At 39.3% G+C, this 14615-nt stretch overlaps 1 protein-coding gene across 2 annotated transcripts in view; it reads left to right on the top strand.

The window, feature by feature from the left end:
• Positions 1–14615, top strand: part of FRY (FRY microtubule binding protein) — a 268121-nt gene that overhangs the window by 198024 nt on the left and 55482 nt on the right. For both annotated transcript variants that reach the window (XM_063650744.1, XM_054446794.2), the window contains exons 40-46: positions 84–282; positions 2719–2840; positions 6114–6301; positions 7620–7714; positions 8927–9534; positions 10778–10875; positions 11237–11407. In XM_063650744.1, the coding sequence (XP_063506814.1) occupies positions 84–282; positions 2719–2840; positions 6114–6301; positions 7620–7714; positions 8927–9534; positions 10778–10875; positions 11237–11407 (1481 nt within the window). The remainder of the gene's footprint in view (positions 1–83; positions 283–2718; positions 2841–6113; positions 6302–7619; positions 7715–8926; positions 9535–10777; positions 10876–11236; positions 11408–14615) is intronic.

Consider the following 14615-nt stretch of genomic DNA (forward strand, 5'->3'; position numbering starts at 1 on the left):
CTGTGCTCCTCTGTGGACCTCATTAAGCATGCTGACAAGCACACTGCCTCGTACATCCCTCCTTGACCTTCTTCTCTCGCCAGGTGGCTTTGACTTCCTGAGAGAGGACCAGTCGTCCCCGGTGCCCGACTCAGGGCTTAGCTCAAGCTCCACCTCCTCCAGCATCAGTCTGGGAGGCAGCAGTGGAAACCTCCCACAGATGACCCAGGAGGTAGAAGATGTGGACACAGCTGCTGAAACAGATGAGAAGGCAAACAAGCTCATTGAGTTTCTGACGACCAGGTAATAAGGGGTTAGGAGTCCGCTGCTGTTTGCAGGTTGGTCTTTTGGAAAATTGCCAACGCTTTAAACCACACAGATGGAAAAGTGATCCTGGGGTTCTAACAAAGTCCTGTTTCTCTTCTCAATTGCAACTGCTGGAGTCTGTGTGAACAGACACTGAGATACAGAGAATTACAATTTGTGAAAGGCAGACATCGGTAGCAGTTTCTAGGATCCCACTGATGTGACAGTTGATGGGCAAGGGGATTTTGTGGATAATGATGATGCAGCAGATGGAGGCAGGAGATGGTAATGCCCCACAGTGAGCATGCCTTTAGCCATCTATCAGAGCTGCCAGGGGTTAGCATTTCTGAGATTTGGCAAAGAACATCACTCTGGAAATCAAGGATATTAGCCATGGTCAACCCAGAAGCAGCTGCCAAGGGGACCATTGTCTGTTCATCTGGTCCAAAGAGTCATTTGTAAAAGGCAGTCAGACACCAGAAACAATAGGAAGCATAATAGGAAAGGAATCAAACTAATGAATCAAAACCAAGAAAAACTGCAAGTGGTACTGGTTAGGGCTTCTGGTTCTTCTCATTAACCATTTAGCTTGTAAGGCTTCAGGATTTCTAACACCCTGCAGTCTGGTAGTTGTGTAAAGCATGCTTACCTGTGACTGGGTGGCATGCTCCCCTTTCTCAGTGAGTTAAGTCCTGGAAATCTAGTCTGTGTGTGTGTTATCTAATATCTCATGTGATCTTGCGTTCTTCAGCTAATGCATCAATTAATGCAAACAATAAAAAAAGAGTATTTTCTTTCCACAATTCATGATTCAGGTTATTTTGTGCAGCTCTCAGCTTAATGTGGGATTTAATGTGCAGGAAGCTTAGGACAGGAGCTGATGGTGCCTACATACAGTATGCCTGCACATACAGGGTACTTCAGAGACCCGCATGATTTGTGGAAAGGAAAAGTATTGTCACCACTCACCATCTGTCAGTACCACGTGTTTGGAATAACTCTTCTCTGAAGTTCTCCTACCTGGCTCCATTCCATTCTTACTGTTGAAAACCAAGTAGATGACAGAGGGCATGTCTTCAGTTTGATTGTATGTTATTTGCAACTTGATGTGATCCTGATAAAAGCCTTACCTCTGCAAATGCTAAAATGTGAAAATTGAGACCATGTCTAAATCTTTATTTCACTTAACATTTGATATCATTTTACTTAACAAACAAACATGTAACACTTAAGATATGCCAAGCACTGTTCTGGTGAATTGGGAGGTTTTAATTTTGTAAATGAATTTAATTTAAAACATTTTAAAATGACTCTATAAATTAGATATGTTTTGAGTATGCTGATAAGGTTTATAAGACTGAAATGTACTTCCAAAATAATTCATAAAATTGTTTAAAATATTTTTTTAACTCACATTTTAAGTTCAAGGGTGCATGTGCAGGGTGTGCAGGTTTGTTACATAGGTAAACGTGTGTCAAGGGGGTTTGTTGTACAGGCTATTTCACAGCCAGGTATTAAGCCCAGAATCCATTAGTTGTTTTTCCTGATCCTCTCTCTCTTCTACCCTCCGCCCTCCAGTAGGCCCCAGTGTGTGTTATTCTCCCCAATGTGTCCATGTGCTCTCATCATTCAGCTCCCACTTATAAGTGAGAACATGTGGTATTTGGTTGTCTGTTCCTGCATTAGTTTGCTAAGGATGATAGCCTCCAGCTCCATCCATGTCCCTGCAAAGTATATAATCTTGTACCTTTTTATGGTGGCACAATATTCCGTGGTGTGTATGTACCACATTTTCTTTATCCAATCTGTCATTGATGGGCATTTGGGTTGATTCCATGTCTTTGCTATTCAGAATAGTGTTACAGTGAACATATGCATGCGTGTGTCTTTATAATAGAACAATGTATATTCCTTTGGGTATATACCCAGTAATGGAATTGCTGGGTGGAATGGTATTTCTGTCTCTGGGTCTTTGAGGAATCGCCACACTGTCTTCTACAATGGTTGAACTAATTTATACTCACACCAACAGTGTAAAAGCCTTCCTTTTTCTCCACAACCTTGCCAGCATCTATTATTTTTTGACTTTTTAATAATCACCATTCTGACTGGTGTGAGATGGTATCTCACTGTGGTTTTGATTTGCATTTCTCTAATGATCAGTGATGTTGAGCTTTTTTTATATAATTGTTGGCTACATGTGTGTCTTCTTTTGAGAAGTGTCTGTTCATGTCCTTTGCCCACTTTTTAATGGGTTTTTTTTTCTTGTAAATTTGTTTAAGTTCCTTATAGATGCTGGGATTAGACCTTTGTCAGATGCATGGATTGCAAAAAATTTAAATATGTTATATGTTTGGAGTCAGGACTGTATGTATAGTTTTAAAAATGCAAAATGACATTTATATTTTTGACATTTTGTGTGTTTTGTTTAAGGGCATTTGGTCCACTTTGGTGCCATGAAGACATCACACCTAAAAATCAAAATTCAAAGAGTGCTGAACAGCTCACTAATTTTCTACGTCACGTTGTATCTGTATTTAAAGATTCCAAATCAGGTACTTCATCTTATTTGCACAGATCCCTCTTTCAGCATTGTTCTGTAATGGACACTGTCTCTATATGATGATTACAGCGCCTTAGAATGGTCCTGCACTCCACGTCCGTAGCACAAGCATATTCACAGGGGAGTTCTGAAGCTTGTTCGGATGCTGCCTAACTGCATGGTATTTAATGCCGTGTATATTTGCGTTATGCTGTATCAAATAATTTTCCCAACATATTTGTTCTACTTCTTCATTTGCCTTACTAGAATTAAACTGTGCCTATAACATTTTCTTTAAAGAAGGCTATGAGGAATAAATCTCATTAATTGACTCTCATCAGTCTCAATGATGAAAAGTAGTCTGGTTAAATGGCTGGTTGAATGGTCAAACTATTTTTTTTTTATTGTGATAAAATGTTTTTGGCTTTAAAAGTTTTTGCTAACAATTCCTGTGCAGATGACTATTCAATATTCTAAATACAGTGTGAGTCCTTTAGCATCATGATACTTAAGTGTTTGCCTTCTGCTGAATTCCTTCAGGTCCAAGTTGGCCTGGGCTGATTTGTGTGTGAAACTTAAATGTGGTTTCTCAACATGTTGTAAAACCATCTCTACCTTTTTTTCCTCACACCAGGCTGGCAATATTAAATCCAGCTCCCTGGCTTTTCCAGCTGCTCTGATAATTAGCACATTTCCCAGTTTGAAACATTTTGGATTAGCCACTTATCTTTTCATTATCAGAGGACACTTACTAAAAAACAAAAGATACTGACAGACCAAAATGGGGGAGTCATTTCTAGGAATAGACTTCCGTTTCTAGTTTTCAGTTTCCCCTTTGGAATTTGTTTAAAATATGAAGACCTCAAAAGCCAATTAATAATTGAACACAGCCCAAAGGAAGAAGTTTACTATTTGTATGTAAACTATTAATTAATCTAAAATCTTGGATTGAATGAAAATAATAAACATGAGAAAATATATAAATGCCTTATACTGAATTCTTGGAGGGTACTTCAGGCTGCATAAAGTCTAAGTCTTTTTGCACCTTGCTTAATTTTTACTGATTCTGATTTCCTTGTACATCCCTGCTTTTGGCCTGTTTTCTCTATACATACACAATGTATTCCTGGAAACAAGTGTTAGTCAGGGCGGCATAGCTGCTGTAACAAACAGCCCCCAGAGCTCAGAGGCTTAACACAACAGAAGGTTATTCCTGGGTCCTGTAACAGTTCAGTGCAGGTGTTTGGCAGGTGGCCTTCCACTAGGTGCTTCAGGACCCTCCAGCCTGAGGCTGTGCCACCCCCTAGGCTGAGGCCTCTGCTGGGCCTGCTGCATCCAGCCAGCAGGTGGAAGAAGAGAGAGTGAGAAGAGGATTCCTCAGGATGAGTTGACACCCCAGGCTTAAATGGGGTATCCAGTGGGTTTTTTTCCACATTCCATGGGCCAGAACTCGGGCACCTGGGCACACCTAACTGCAAGGAAGACTGGGAAGTATAGATTCACTGTGTGGCTGGAAAGAAAAAGAAATCCTTTCCTTTTCTCAAAGGACACTGTTGTGATGGTGGAGTCTGAGGTCCTACTAGTAAAGTTCTAGCCTTCAGGTTCATTGTGATTTAAATGAGCATTTGCTCATTTGAATCACATTTATCATTTGCCAGGGTACCTAATCTCCACACATAAAATCACAAAATCATTTGCCAGGGTACCTAACCTCCACATATAAAATAGGTTAAGTAAACAAACCTTTATTTTGATAAACAAAATAAAGACATAAAAAGCTTTTTTGAAGCATCATTCATAAGATACGAACAGCCTACATAGGTTTAATCCTATGTTTTCTACCCCGAATGTGTCTGAAGTCAATTTTCCAGGGCCCTCTGTTTTCTCTGCAGGAACATTTTCTTGTATAATCTATTTGTCCCTAGGGTCAAGTAGCCAAGCTGCAGCTAAGAGCAATGACATTGAATTATCCCTTCTGGCCCACTTTCATGTAGCAGCCAAATGTGCTGCAGAGCCTCTGTGTCATAGAGACAGCCTAAGTCTCTGTTTTCATTCAGTCCTCCTACCCTTGTAGTCTGCTTTTCTCCCTTCAGAGAGGCACAGCAAGTATATAATTTAATGACCTAGAATTCGGTCATGAGCTTTATCTTACATTTTCATTCCCATCTGATCAAATGGTTTTCTGATTACTGAGATTACCTTTGTACAATTGGAAAAACAAATATTCAGGCAAAAGTTTAAATTATGGCTGCCTTCGTCACAGTATCTACACTTCAATATCTGCATATCAATAAGGCAAAGACTTTGGCACAGGCCTTAGTTGTGTTTTGAGTTGAATAGATCCACTAACAGCTTTCCTCTATTCTGAAATTTCCTCTACTCTAACAAACTTACAAAAAAAAGAGAGTATTCTATGTAAAAAAAAGTAGTACAGAAGAATAATATATGAAAATAGCAGAGTAATAAATAAGAATACATTTGTGAACCTATGTTATGTTTCAGACATTGTACTAGGCACTTTGTAAGTTGTTTAATTTTCACAACAACTGTATGAGACAAGTTAAAGATAAGGAAACAGGCTCATGGAGAACAAATTCCTTTCCCAGAGTTAGAAAGCCTCTAATTCAATACCAGGACCATCTTGTTCCAAAGCCTTTTTCTACTACACTATACCTCCCTAAGATTTATTCAGAATTTGTTTTGTTTTTATTTTTAAATGAGGTGGGTGCAGTGGCACACTCCTGTAATCCCAGCAACTCAGTAGGCTGAGGCAGAAGGATTCCTTGGGCCCAGGAGTTGAAGACCAGCCTGGGCAACAAAGAAAGACCCTGTTACCAAAAAAAAAAAAAAAAAAAAAAAGCTCGACATGGTGGCTCATGCCTGTAATCCGAGCACTTTAGGAAGGCAAAGCAGGCAGATCACTTGAGCCCAGGTGTTCAAGACCAGCCTTGGCAACATAGTGAGACCCCATCTCTACAAAAAATACAAAAAACTATCCAGGCATGGTGGCACATGCCTGTAGTCCCAGCTACTTGGGAGACTGAGGTGGGAGGATCACTTGAGCCCAGGAGGTAGAGGCTGCAGTGAGCCGTGATCATGCCACTGCACTCCAGCCTGGGCAGCAGAGTGAGACCCTGTCTGAAAAAGAGAAAAAAAAAAATGGTTGACTTGTAAATAAGTACCACTACAAGGTAGCCCTGTGCCGTTAGCCTGTTTCAAAGTAACTTTGATGCCCCAGAGAATGTAGAGTAGAGACCAACCTATGCTGTGGCTCTTGTTACCGTAGGCTTCCATCTGGAGCACCAGTTGAGTGAAGTTGCATTGCAGACAGCCCTCGCAAGCTCTTCAAGGCACTATGCTGGTCGGTCCTTCCAGATATTCCGGGCCCTCAAGCAACCTCTGTCAGCACATGCCTTATCTGACCTTCTCTCAAGATTGGTGGAGGTGATAGGAGAACATGGAGATGAGATTCAGGTATGGAAGGGAAGACCACTGAGCTCATGAAGGATGAGCTCTCTCATCTCAATGAGGTGTAAACTATTTTTGAGCCTTTCTTCTGTCAACAATTATTCCAGCCATCTGGACATGTACAACATATTTTTTCAATTTTAGAGGTTGACTTTTATATTTACAAAAATTATTCCAAGCAGCCTTGTTCTAGAAATTCAGTGGATATTATCTCTTTTATATAAGCCAACAACTGGAAATCCTCTGGTGGCTTCTTCTTTGTTGTTTTTGTGGTTGGTTTTATTTGGCAGGCAGCCAAGGGATTATTTTGTATAGTTTCAAGTTTCTGGCTGCCAACCTAGAATGCAGTTATACAGTCTCCCTACCCAGAGCAGGGACCTCCACTGTGTCTGTGCAAAGCACTACCTCTGTCTGTATGGTTAGTCTCCAGTAGACTGAGAAGAGCTGAAGAAGGAATGGAGAGTGACTGCCACAAGGAAGCCCTCGAGATAGAGCCCAGAGATTGGGAAGCTGAACAGGTTGAGAGCTGCTGGCATTACAAGCTCTCTGGCTCCAGCCAAGTCCTTCTTTCCCTTCAGAAATGTTCCTGGCTGGGCAGTGGCTCACTCCTATAATCCCAGCACTTTGGGAGGCCAAGGCGGGCAGATCACTTGAGGCCAGGAGTTCAAGGTCAGACTGGCCAACACGGTGAAACCCCTTCTCCACTAAAAATACAAAAATTAGCTAGGCGTGGTAGCACACGCCTATAATCCGAGCTACTCAGGAGGCTGAGGCAGGAGAATCACTTGAACCCAGGAGGCAGAGGTTGCAATGACCCAAATCGTGCCATGGTACTCCAGCCTGGGCAACGGAAGTGAGACTCCATCTCAGAAAAAAAGAAATGTTCCTGCATCTGAGGAAGCATGCACACCTGCAGACACTACCTGCTTCCTTCTTTCAGCCATCAGAGGTGCTGTTTAAGCCACCATGGAGGCAGCTCTTCCTGTACCTCTCCTCTTGATCTGTGGCTTTCAGACATTGCCACTCTGTATTTCAGATGCCCACCCTCCCCTCAGCAGAGGGTCATGCTTGCCCCCTCGCTGTTGGATTTCAAATAAAAGTCATCTGTTGAGGCTCTTAGACATAGGGAAATAAATTTTTATGATTATCTGCTAACTCCTAAGCCATCTGAATTTCCTAAGTGGCCCTTAAAGCTTATTTCAGACTTCATAAATTAAAGCAGCAATAACATTATTGGAATAAAGTTTATGTTAATTAAATTTATCTTCAGGAAATTAACAATGATTACAAGCAATACAAAATGCTATCTTTGCATGTTTGGCAGGGTTATGTAATGGAAGCGCTCCTAACCTTGGAGGCGGCTGTGGATAACTTGTCTGACTGCTTGAAGAACAGTGACCTCCTAACTGCATTGTCCCGGTGAGAATCAGCTTAATGATATTTTGACATCAAGTATACTGTACAGGAGTATTTGGGAGATGCTGGACTTTAGGCAAAGTACAAAGAAAAAATCTGGTTTTTGAAGTATATTTATGACCTGAAAAAGTATGTGTAATACTTTCTTAAGTTAAAAAAGAAGTCATAATACACACACACACACACACACACACACACACACACGCATTATATAAGTATTTTAAAACATCAGGAAGATAGATACTAAGTGTTATCTCTGAATGATAAAATATTAATAATTTTTCATTTCTTTTTTGTCTTGAGTATTTTTCCAAATTTTATGTAATAATTATCCTATTTATTACATTGGTAAAGAGAAGCAAAAGCTAAATATTATTTTTAAATGAATATATACAAAGCTGCTGAACTGTTGCCATAGAAACAGGTGGAATAAATGTCAACTTCATTCAAAGAAACTCCTACCTTAGTATCTTTTTTTTGCTCCTGCCAATGTTTAATAACTCATTTCAAATTATTCACGACTCTATATTCCGTTTGTGTTATTGAGCTCATCTTGCTTGAAATTGAGTTGGTAATGTTATCGTGTACCTGATTGGGCCTTGTTTTATTTTTAAGTTGAGCATTTTTTATGGATAATTTTGGTATGATTACAAACATCACACATATTTATCTATATAAACATAAAGATTTATCTAAATCAGTAAAAATATAGCAAGAATGTTGACAAAGAGTTTTACCGTTTCAGCATAGACTTAGAAATAATTTTTCTTAAATTTTGGTAAGTACCAAAAAATTTCCTTTGACATGAACATTTACCAGCTTCTTTCTGGATAGCATAATTCCCATTACTGTTATCCTTATCAGTCAGTTAACAGAATATTGAAGCTTATACCTATCAGGTACATTTTACGTCATAATTACTCCTACCCAAATTCAAGCAAAACATAAATGAAATATCAGTAAACTTTAAGGCCAATTATTGATTTCTCTACATTTTCAATAAGTAGCAGTCAGTATTGGGCTTTTTGTTTTGTTGATAAGGGTTTCTCTTGTTTTGTTTTTTATTGCTTTAAGGATAAGGAAAAATAAATGAATAGAAAGTGGCATTTCTAAAGAATGATTTCCCTTCTGCAGTGTTTCTCAGTGGACTTGAAAGGACTGGCTTTTGATGACACGTGTTGGCATCCTATTAAACTTATTTATTTTTATACCCAGCTCTTCCTCACCAGATTTAAGCTCCAGCAGTAAACTAACAGCAAGCAGAAAGAGCACAGGACAACTAAATGTGAACCCTGGAACCACCAGCGGCAACACCGCGACTGCAGAACGGAGCCGGCATCAACGAAGCTTCTCTGTGCCCAAGAAGTTTGGTGTCATCGACCGATCCTCTGACCCACCTCGAAGTGCCACACTGGACAGAATTCAGGCTTGTACCCAACAAGGCCTCTCCTCAAAAACCAGAAGCTCATCCTCCTTGAAGGACAGTCTCACGGACCCATCCCACATAAACCATCCCACCAACCTGCTGGCCACCATCTTCTGGGTCACAGTGGCCTTGATGGAGTCTGATTTTGAGTTTGAATACTTAATGGCCTTAAGGCTGTTGAGCAGACTACTGGCACATATGCCACTCGATAAGGCTGAGAACCGAGAAAAGCTTGAGAAACTCCAGGCACAGCTCAAGTGGGCCGACTTCTCCGGGCTGCAGCAGCTGCTGCTGAAAGGATTCACATCCCTCACCACCACAGACCTGACCCTGCAGCTCTTCAGTCTGCTGACACCAGTGTCCAAAATATCCATGGTGGATGCATCCCACGCTATTGGTAAAGCCAGCCTCGTTCACCCTCTCTCAATTCTGATGGTGGTTGTGTTTGTCATTTGGTACAATAAGATAATATGAACTTACTGCTTTTAACAATTCTGCTTAAAAATGGTTCCTTGGGAGTAGTTTATTTTTTCTCATAAAATTCTATGTAATGTAAATCTCAATGATCTATATTGTAGAAAATATTTTTAAGGCAATAGTATAAAAGGGGCCAAAATTATTTTTAAGATATTAGCGATTTCTTTTTAGCTTTCCAGATCAAACTGCAGGTGATGTTAGTTTATTCCATTGCTCTTGTACAGAAAAAAATTTTTTTCTTAACTCCTAAATATTTTATTTTTTTCTTTGCTTTTCTGCTTTTCTGTTCTTCTTGGAAATTCCCTTGGTTTCCTCTTGTTTTGAATTAACCCAAATCAACAAACCAGATTATTTATTTATGTTTTTTTGTTTTGTTTTGTTTTGTTTTTGTTTTTTGAGACGGAGCCTTGCTCTGTCGCCAGGCTGGAGTTCAGTGGCGTGATCTCGGCTCACTGCAACCTCTCCTCCCAGGTTCAAGCAATTCTCCTGCCTCAGCCTCCCGAGTAGCTGGGATTACAGGTGTACGCCACCACGCCCAGCTAAGTTTTGTATTTTTAGTAGAGACGGAGTTTCACCATGTCGGCCAGGATATCTTGACCTTGTGATCCACCCACCTCGGCCTCCCAAAGTTCTTGGATTACGGGCGTGAGCCACCATGCCCGGCCAACAAACCAGATTTTTAATGCCATGGCATGTGACCCAGAATTCATTTCACGAAGCTATCGCTTAACAGAGAGGGACTAAGCCATTCCTTATTTTAAAGAGTCTTTTCAATTACATGACTAAGACTTAAATTGGTTGGCATGTGTCCTCTCATACCAGTTTTTCTTAAAATATGTTTTTTTGATAAAAATTTCAAACTAGTACTTCAGCTCAGTTCAATCTGTGCCAAAAAAATCTGGGCCAGCCATCCTTATTCACAATAGTCCAGTGCAAGATAATCACTGCATCTTAAAATCGCAGATCTACTTTAGTGTCTTCTTTGTAACTGGTGCCATTGTGGTTGTGCATTTTTCATAGATTTTGTGTTAGATCATGTTTAAGCTGATTCAAAAAACTGCTTTTGCATCACCTCAGTATAAAAATCTGTAACATGCCTTCCCACTGTTAACAGCTAAAGTATACCATATTCAGCTATCTCCATTGTATCTTCTCTAATCCAGGGTTTCCATTGAATGTCTTGTGTCTCCTGCCCCAGCTGATTCAGCATTTTGAAAATCCCAATCAGTTCTGTAAGGATATAGCCGAAAGGATTGCTCAGGTATGAGTTACAGTTCCACACTCAGGCAGATCCATAGAGGCCTTCAGGAAGCCCCAATGTCAGGCAAATTACAAGGCCCAGAGAAGGCAGTGATTTTCTCAAAAACTGGAAATAATAACTAATATCACAATAATGGACATATAGAGGTGGCTGATGCAAATTGTCCTGCTTGCTTTCATTCTTGAGAATGCAGGTGGGAAGAATTTGTGAAAATTGTATTAGCCAAGCTAAGTACTTCCTGTAATTACCAAAAAGTGTATCAATCTACTTTCCAGACGGCCAGAGCTTATAGTAAAATTGCTAACATTTCTTCCTATTCATTGGGCTATTTTATTCCTAATTGATTTTCTTATTTTAAAAGGTTTGTTTAGAAGAGAAGAACCCCAAACTTTCAAATCTTGCACATGTCATGACTCTTTATAAAACGCACAGCTACACGAGGGACTGCGCCACGTGGGTCAATGTGGTCTGTCGATACCTTCATGAAGCATATGCTGACATTACCTTGAATATGGTTACCTACCTGGCAGAGGTAAGCTTTTTTTGTTTGTTTTTTTGAGACAGGGTCTCATTATGTTGCCCAGGCCGATCTCAACTCTTGGGCTCAAGCAGTCCTCCTGCCTTCGCCTCCCAGAGTGCTAGGATTACAGGCGTGGGCCACCATTCCCTGCCAGAGGTAAGCTTTGAAATGAAGGATAAAATCTATTATAGCTTCCAAGGGTAAATTATTTGCATAAAATTGATAATACACTCAGTATACTCTTAACTTCCATATAATGTGTGCCTATTAAATATTATAATACATGCTAATGGAATCATTTTAAACTCTCACAACAGCACAGTGATGTAGATAATATCATACAGATCTGAGGCTCAGCCAGGTTAAATAATTTTTCACAAGTTTAAAGCAGCAGAGTCAGCCTTTAAACCTAGATATAGCTGCCTCCAAAGCTTAAACTCCTTCTGTTTATTATGGTAACACCTGTCGGTACACGGCAGAGATCAGAAATTTTTATCCTAATTACTCTGGGGGTTCAAATCTTATTTAAGGAGTTACCTTGTGGCTTGATAGGTTTAATGGTCGTTTGATCTAATTATCAAAGCATACATTCTGAAATAAACTTTATTCTCGCCTTTTATGTTTGTTTTTAAAACTGGAGTGGTACTTTGTCATCATACCAACGTGTTTCTAGTATATTCATTACAAACCCTACACTGACTTCTGTGTACGTTGGTGCTAGAAATACATAGGATATTGTTGGGCAAGAGATGAAATGTATTCCGTTTAGCATCTCCAGTCTCCAACAAGTTTATTACACAAGGTCATGAAATCTATAAGGCAAATGACTGGTAATAGCTACCTTGTTTTAGCATTTTCAGTGTTGCTTTTTCTTTTGTGATAAGCATTCATAGCTATCACTGGCACCTTTCAGAAGAGATGAGGACAATCTATCCTAGTTTTTCTTTTATTTATATCATCAATCCAGATGCCAGATAGGTTAAAAATTAGCCATTTTCTCAAAGGCTCCACAAGCCTGAAAGCATCTACCTAGCAGAGGAGAGATGCCCCATCCATCAACATTTATAGTTGATCGTGCAGGATTTTGACTTGCAATACAGATCAGTAATGTGTGAACTGTGTTCAGACTGTCAGCAGCCCAGGATTCACTTGCTCTTTCCACACCCACATCTCTGACATTTTAAGGAACCTCTCATAAGTACCACCCTGCTGGTTTTAATAGTCATCTGGTCATACCTGTCCCTGCAAGAGTTAACTAAGCAAGCACACACACACCTCAGCACAGAAGTAGTACTGAGAGAACTGATTTGTTCTGCTTGCAAAGGCAGACCTTGCCTCCTTTAAAATAAGGTGAAGGTGTAGATAGCAAGGAGGTAACATTTGTTTGGCTCAGTAACCATAAGAAGTTTCAAAAATGCAAATTGTATGTAGCATATATATACAAGGGAATGTTATTCAGGAAGAAATTCTGATGCGTGCTTCCACATGGGTGAACCTTGAAGACATTATGCTAAGTGAAATAGGCCAGAGGACAAAAGGACAAATATGACAAGATTCTGCTTATATGAGGTACAGAGATTAAGCACATTTATAGAGAAAATGTAGAATAGCAGTTACCAGGAACTGAGGGCAGTTAGTAATGGAGAATTATTATTTTGTGGGTACAGAATTTCAGTTTGGGATGATGAGCAAGTTCTGGAGGTAGATAGTGGTGATAGTTGCATAATAACATGAATGTACTTGAGAAAACAGGTGGGAAGAATTTCTGATTTTATTAGCCAAGCTAAGTACTTCTGTAACAACCAAAAAGTGTTATCAGTGTACTCTGGCAGTCTGGAAAGTAGATTGATACACTTTTTAAAAAATGGTTAAAAAGGTCAATTTTATGTTATGTGTTTTTACTACCCATAAAAAAATTGGTTATCTAATTTGTTCTATTCAGCCTATCACAAAATTATCACCAAAAAATTTATTATGAACTTAACCAAGGTCCCACTGTATATAATATATATTAACTTCTGTTTCAATTACACATTCTTTCAGGTCTTGGCCATGCACATACATATAATTTTGTGTCACTGTGGTATTCCCTGGAACCTTCTCTGCTCACTTATTATTAACTGTGTGTGTATATTTCTATGTGTTGAGGTAGCTCACAGAGTGCTGTTTTAAATAACTCTGGAAGTCTATCAGGTTAAGGTAACACAGTTTGCTTAACCAATCTCCTTTTGTTGCTAATGTTCATATTTTTTTCCATTATGTATAAGATTTTACCATAGCATTTACCATAGCATTTACCATAGCATTTACCATAGCATAATGGTCTTGTTATGTAGATCTTTATCAAATGATACTTGAAATTTGATCAAATAATAATAGATTTTATCAAAATCCTTTTATCACATAATATCAAATGACTCTACATTTCCTGAAGTCAAATTATTCAGTCCTGTGGCATGGATTGCGTGTATGTTATTTAGTTCTTCAACATATTCGAGAAGTTGGTCTTCATAAAGATCCACCCATTTGTAATACTATAAACAATGTATAAATATTCTTGTTTTCCTGTATCCCCACTAAATTTTGTCATTCCATGTATGTATTTTTTAATACTTTTTATTAATAATTTTGAACTATTTTATGTATTTTCTTTCTAGAAAAGATATTCATTTTTCCACATTATAGATTTACATAATTATTTCCTCATGTTTTTTGTTTTGTTTTGTTTTCTTTTGAGACAGAGTCTTGCTCTTGTCACCTAGGCTGGAGTGCAGCGACGTGACGTTGTCTCACTGCAACTTCCACTTCCTGGGTTCACACTATTCTCCTGCCTCACCCTCCCGAGTAGCTGGGATTACAGGCACCCACCACTACGCCCAGCTAATTTTTGTATTTTTAGTAGAGACTGGGTTTCACCATGTTGGTCAGGCTGGTCTTGAACTCCTGACCTCAGGTGATCCACCCACCTCAGCCTCCCAAAGTGCTGGGATTACAGGCGTGAGCCACCATGCCCAGCTCTTTCCTCATGTTTTAACCACTCCGTAAATATTGTGTAATTTCAACATTTAGTTGGATCATCTCTATCAACTTTTTATCTTAAACAGTAAACTTTTATCATGATGTCTGTCACATATATGTTTTCCTTATTTTGCTTTCCTTTTGGACAATATCATTGATTTTTTTATGATTATAAAAGCAGTATATATTCATAACAAAATTT

This window comes from Pongo pygmaeus, chromosome 14 (genome assembly GCF_028885625.2).
Source record: "Pongo pygmaeus isolate AG05252 chromosome 14, NHGRI_mPonPyg2-v2.0_pri, whole genome shotgun sequence".
Lineage (NCBI taxonomy): Eukaryota > Metazoa > Chordata > Mammalia > Primates > Hominidae > Pongo > Pongo pygmaeus.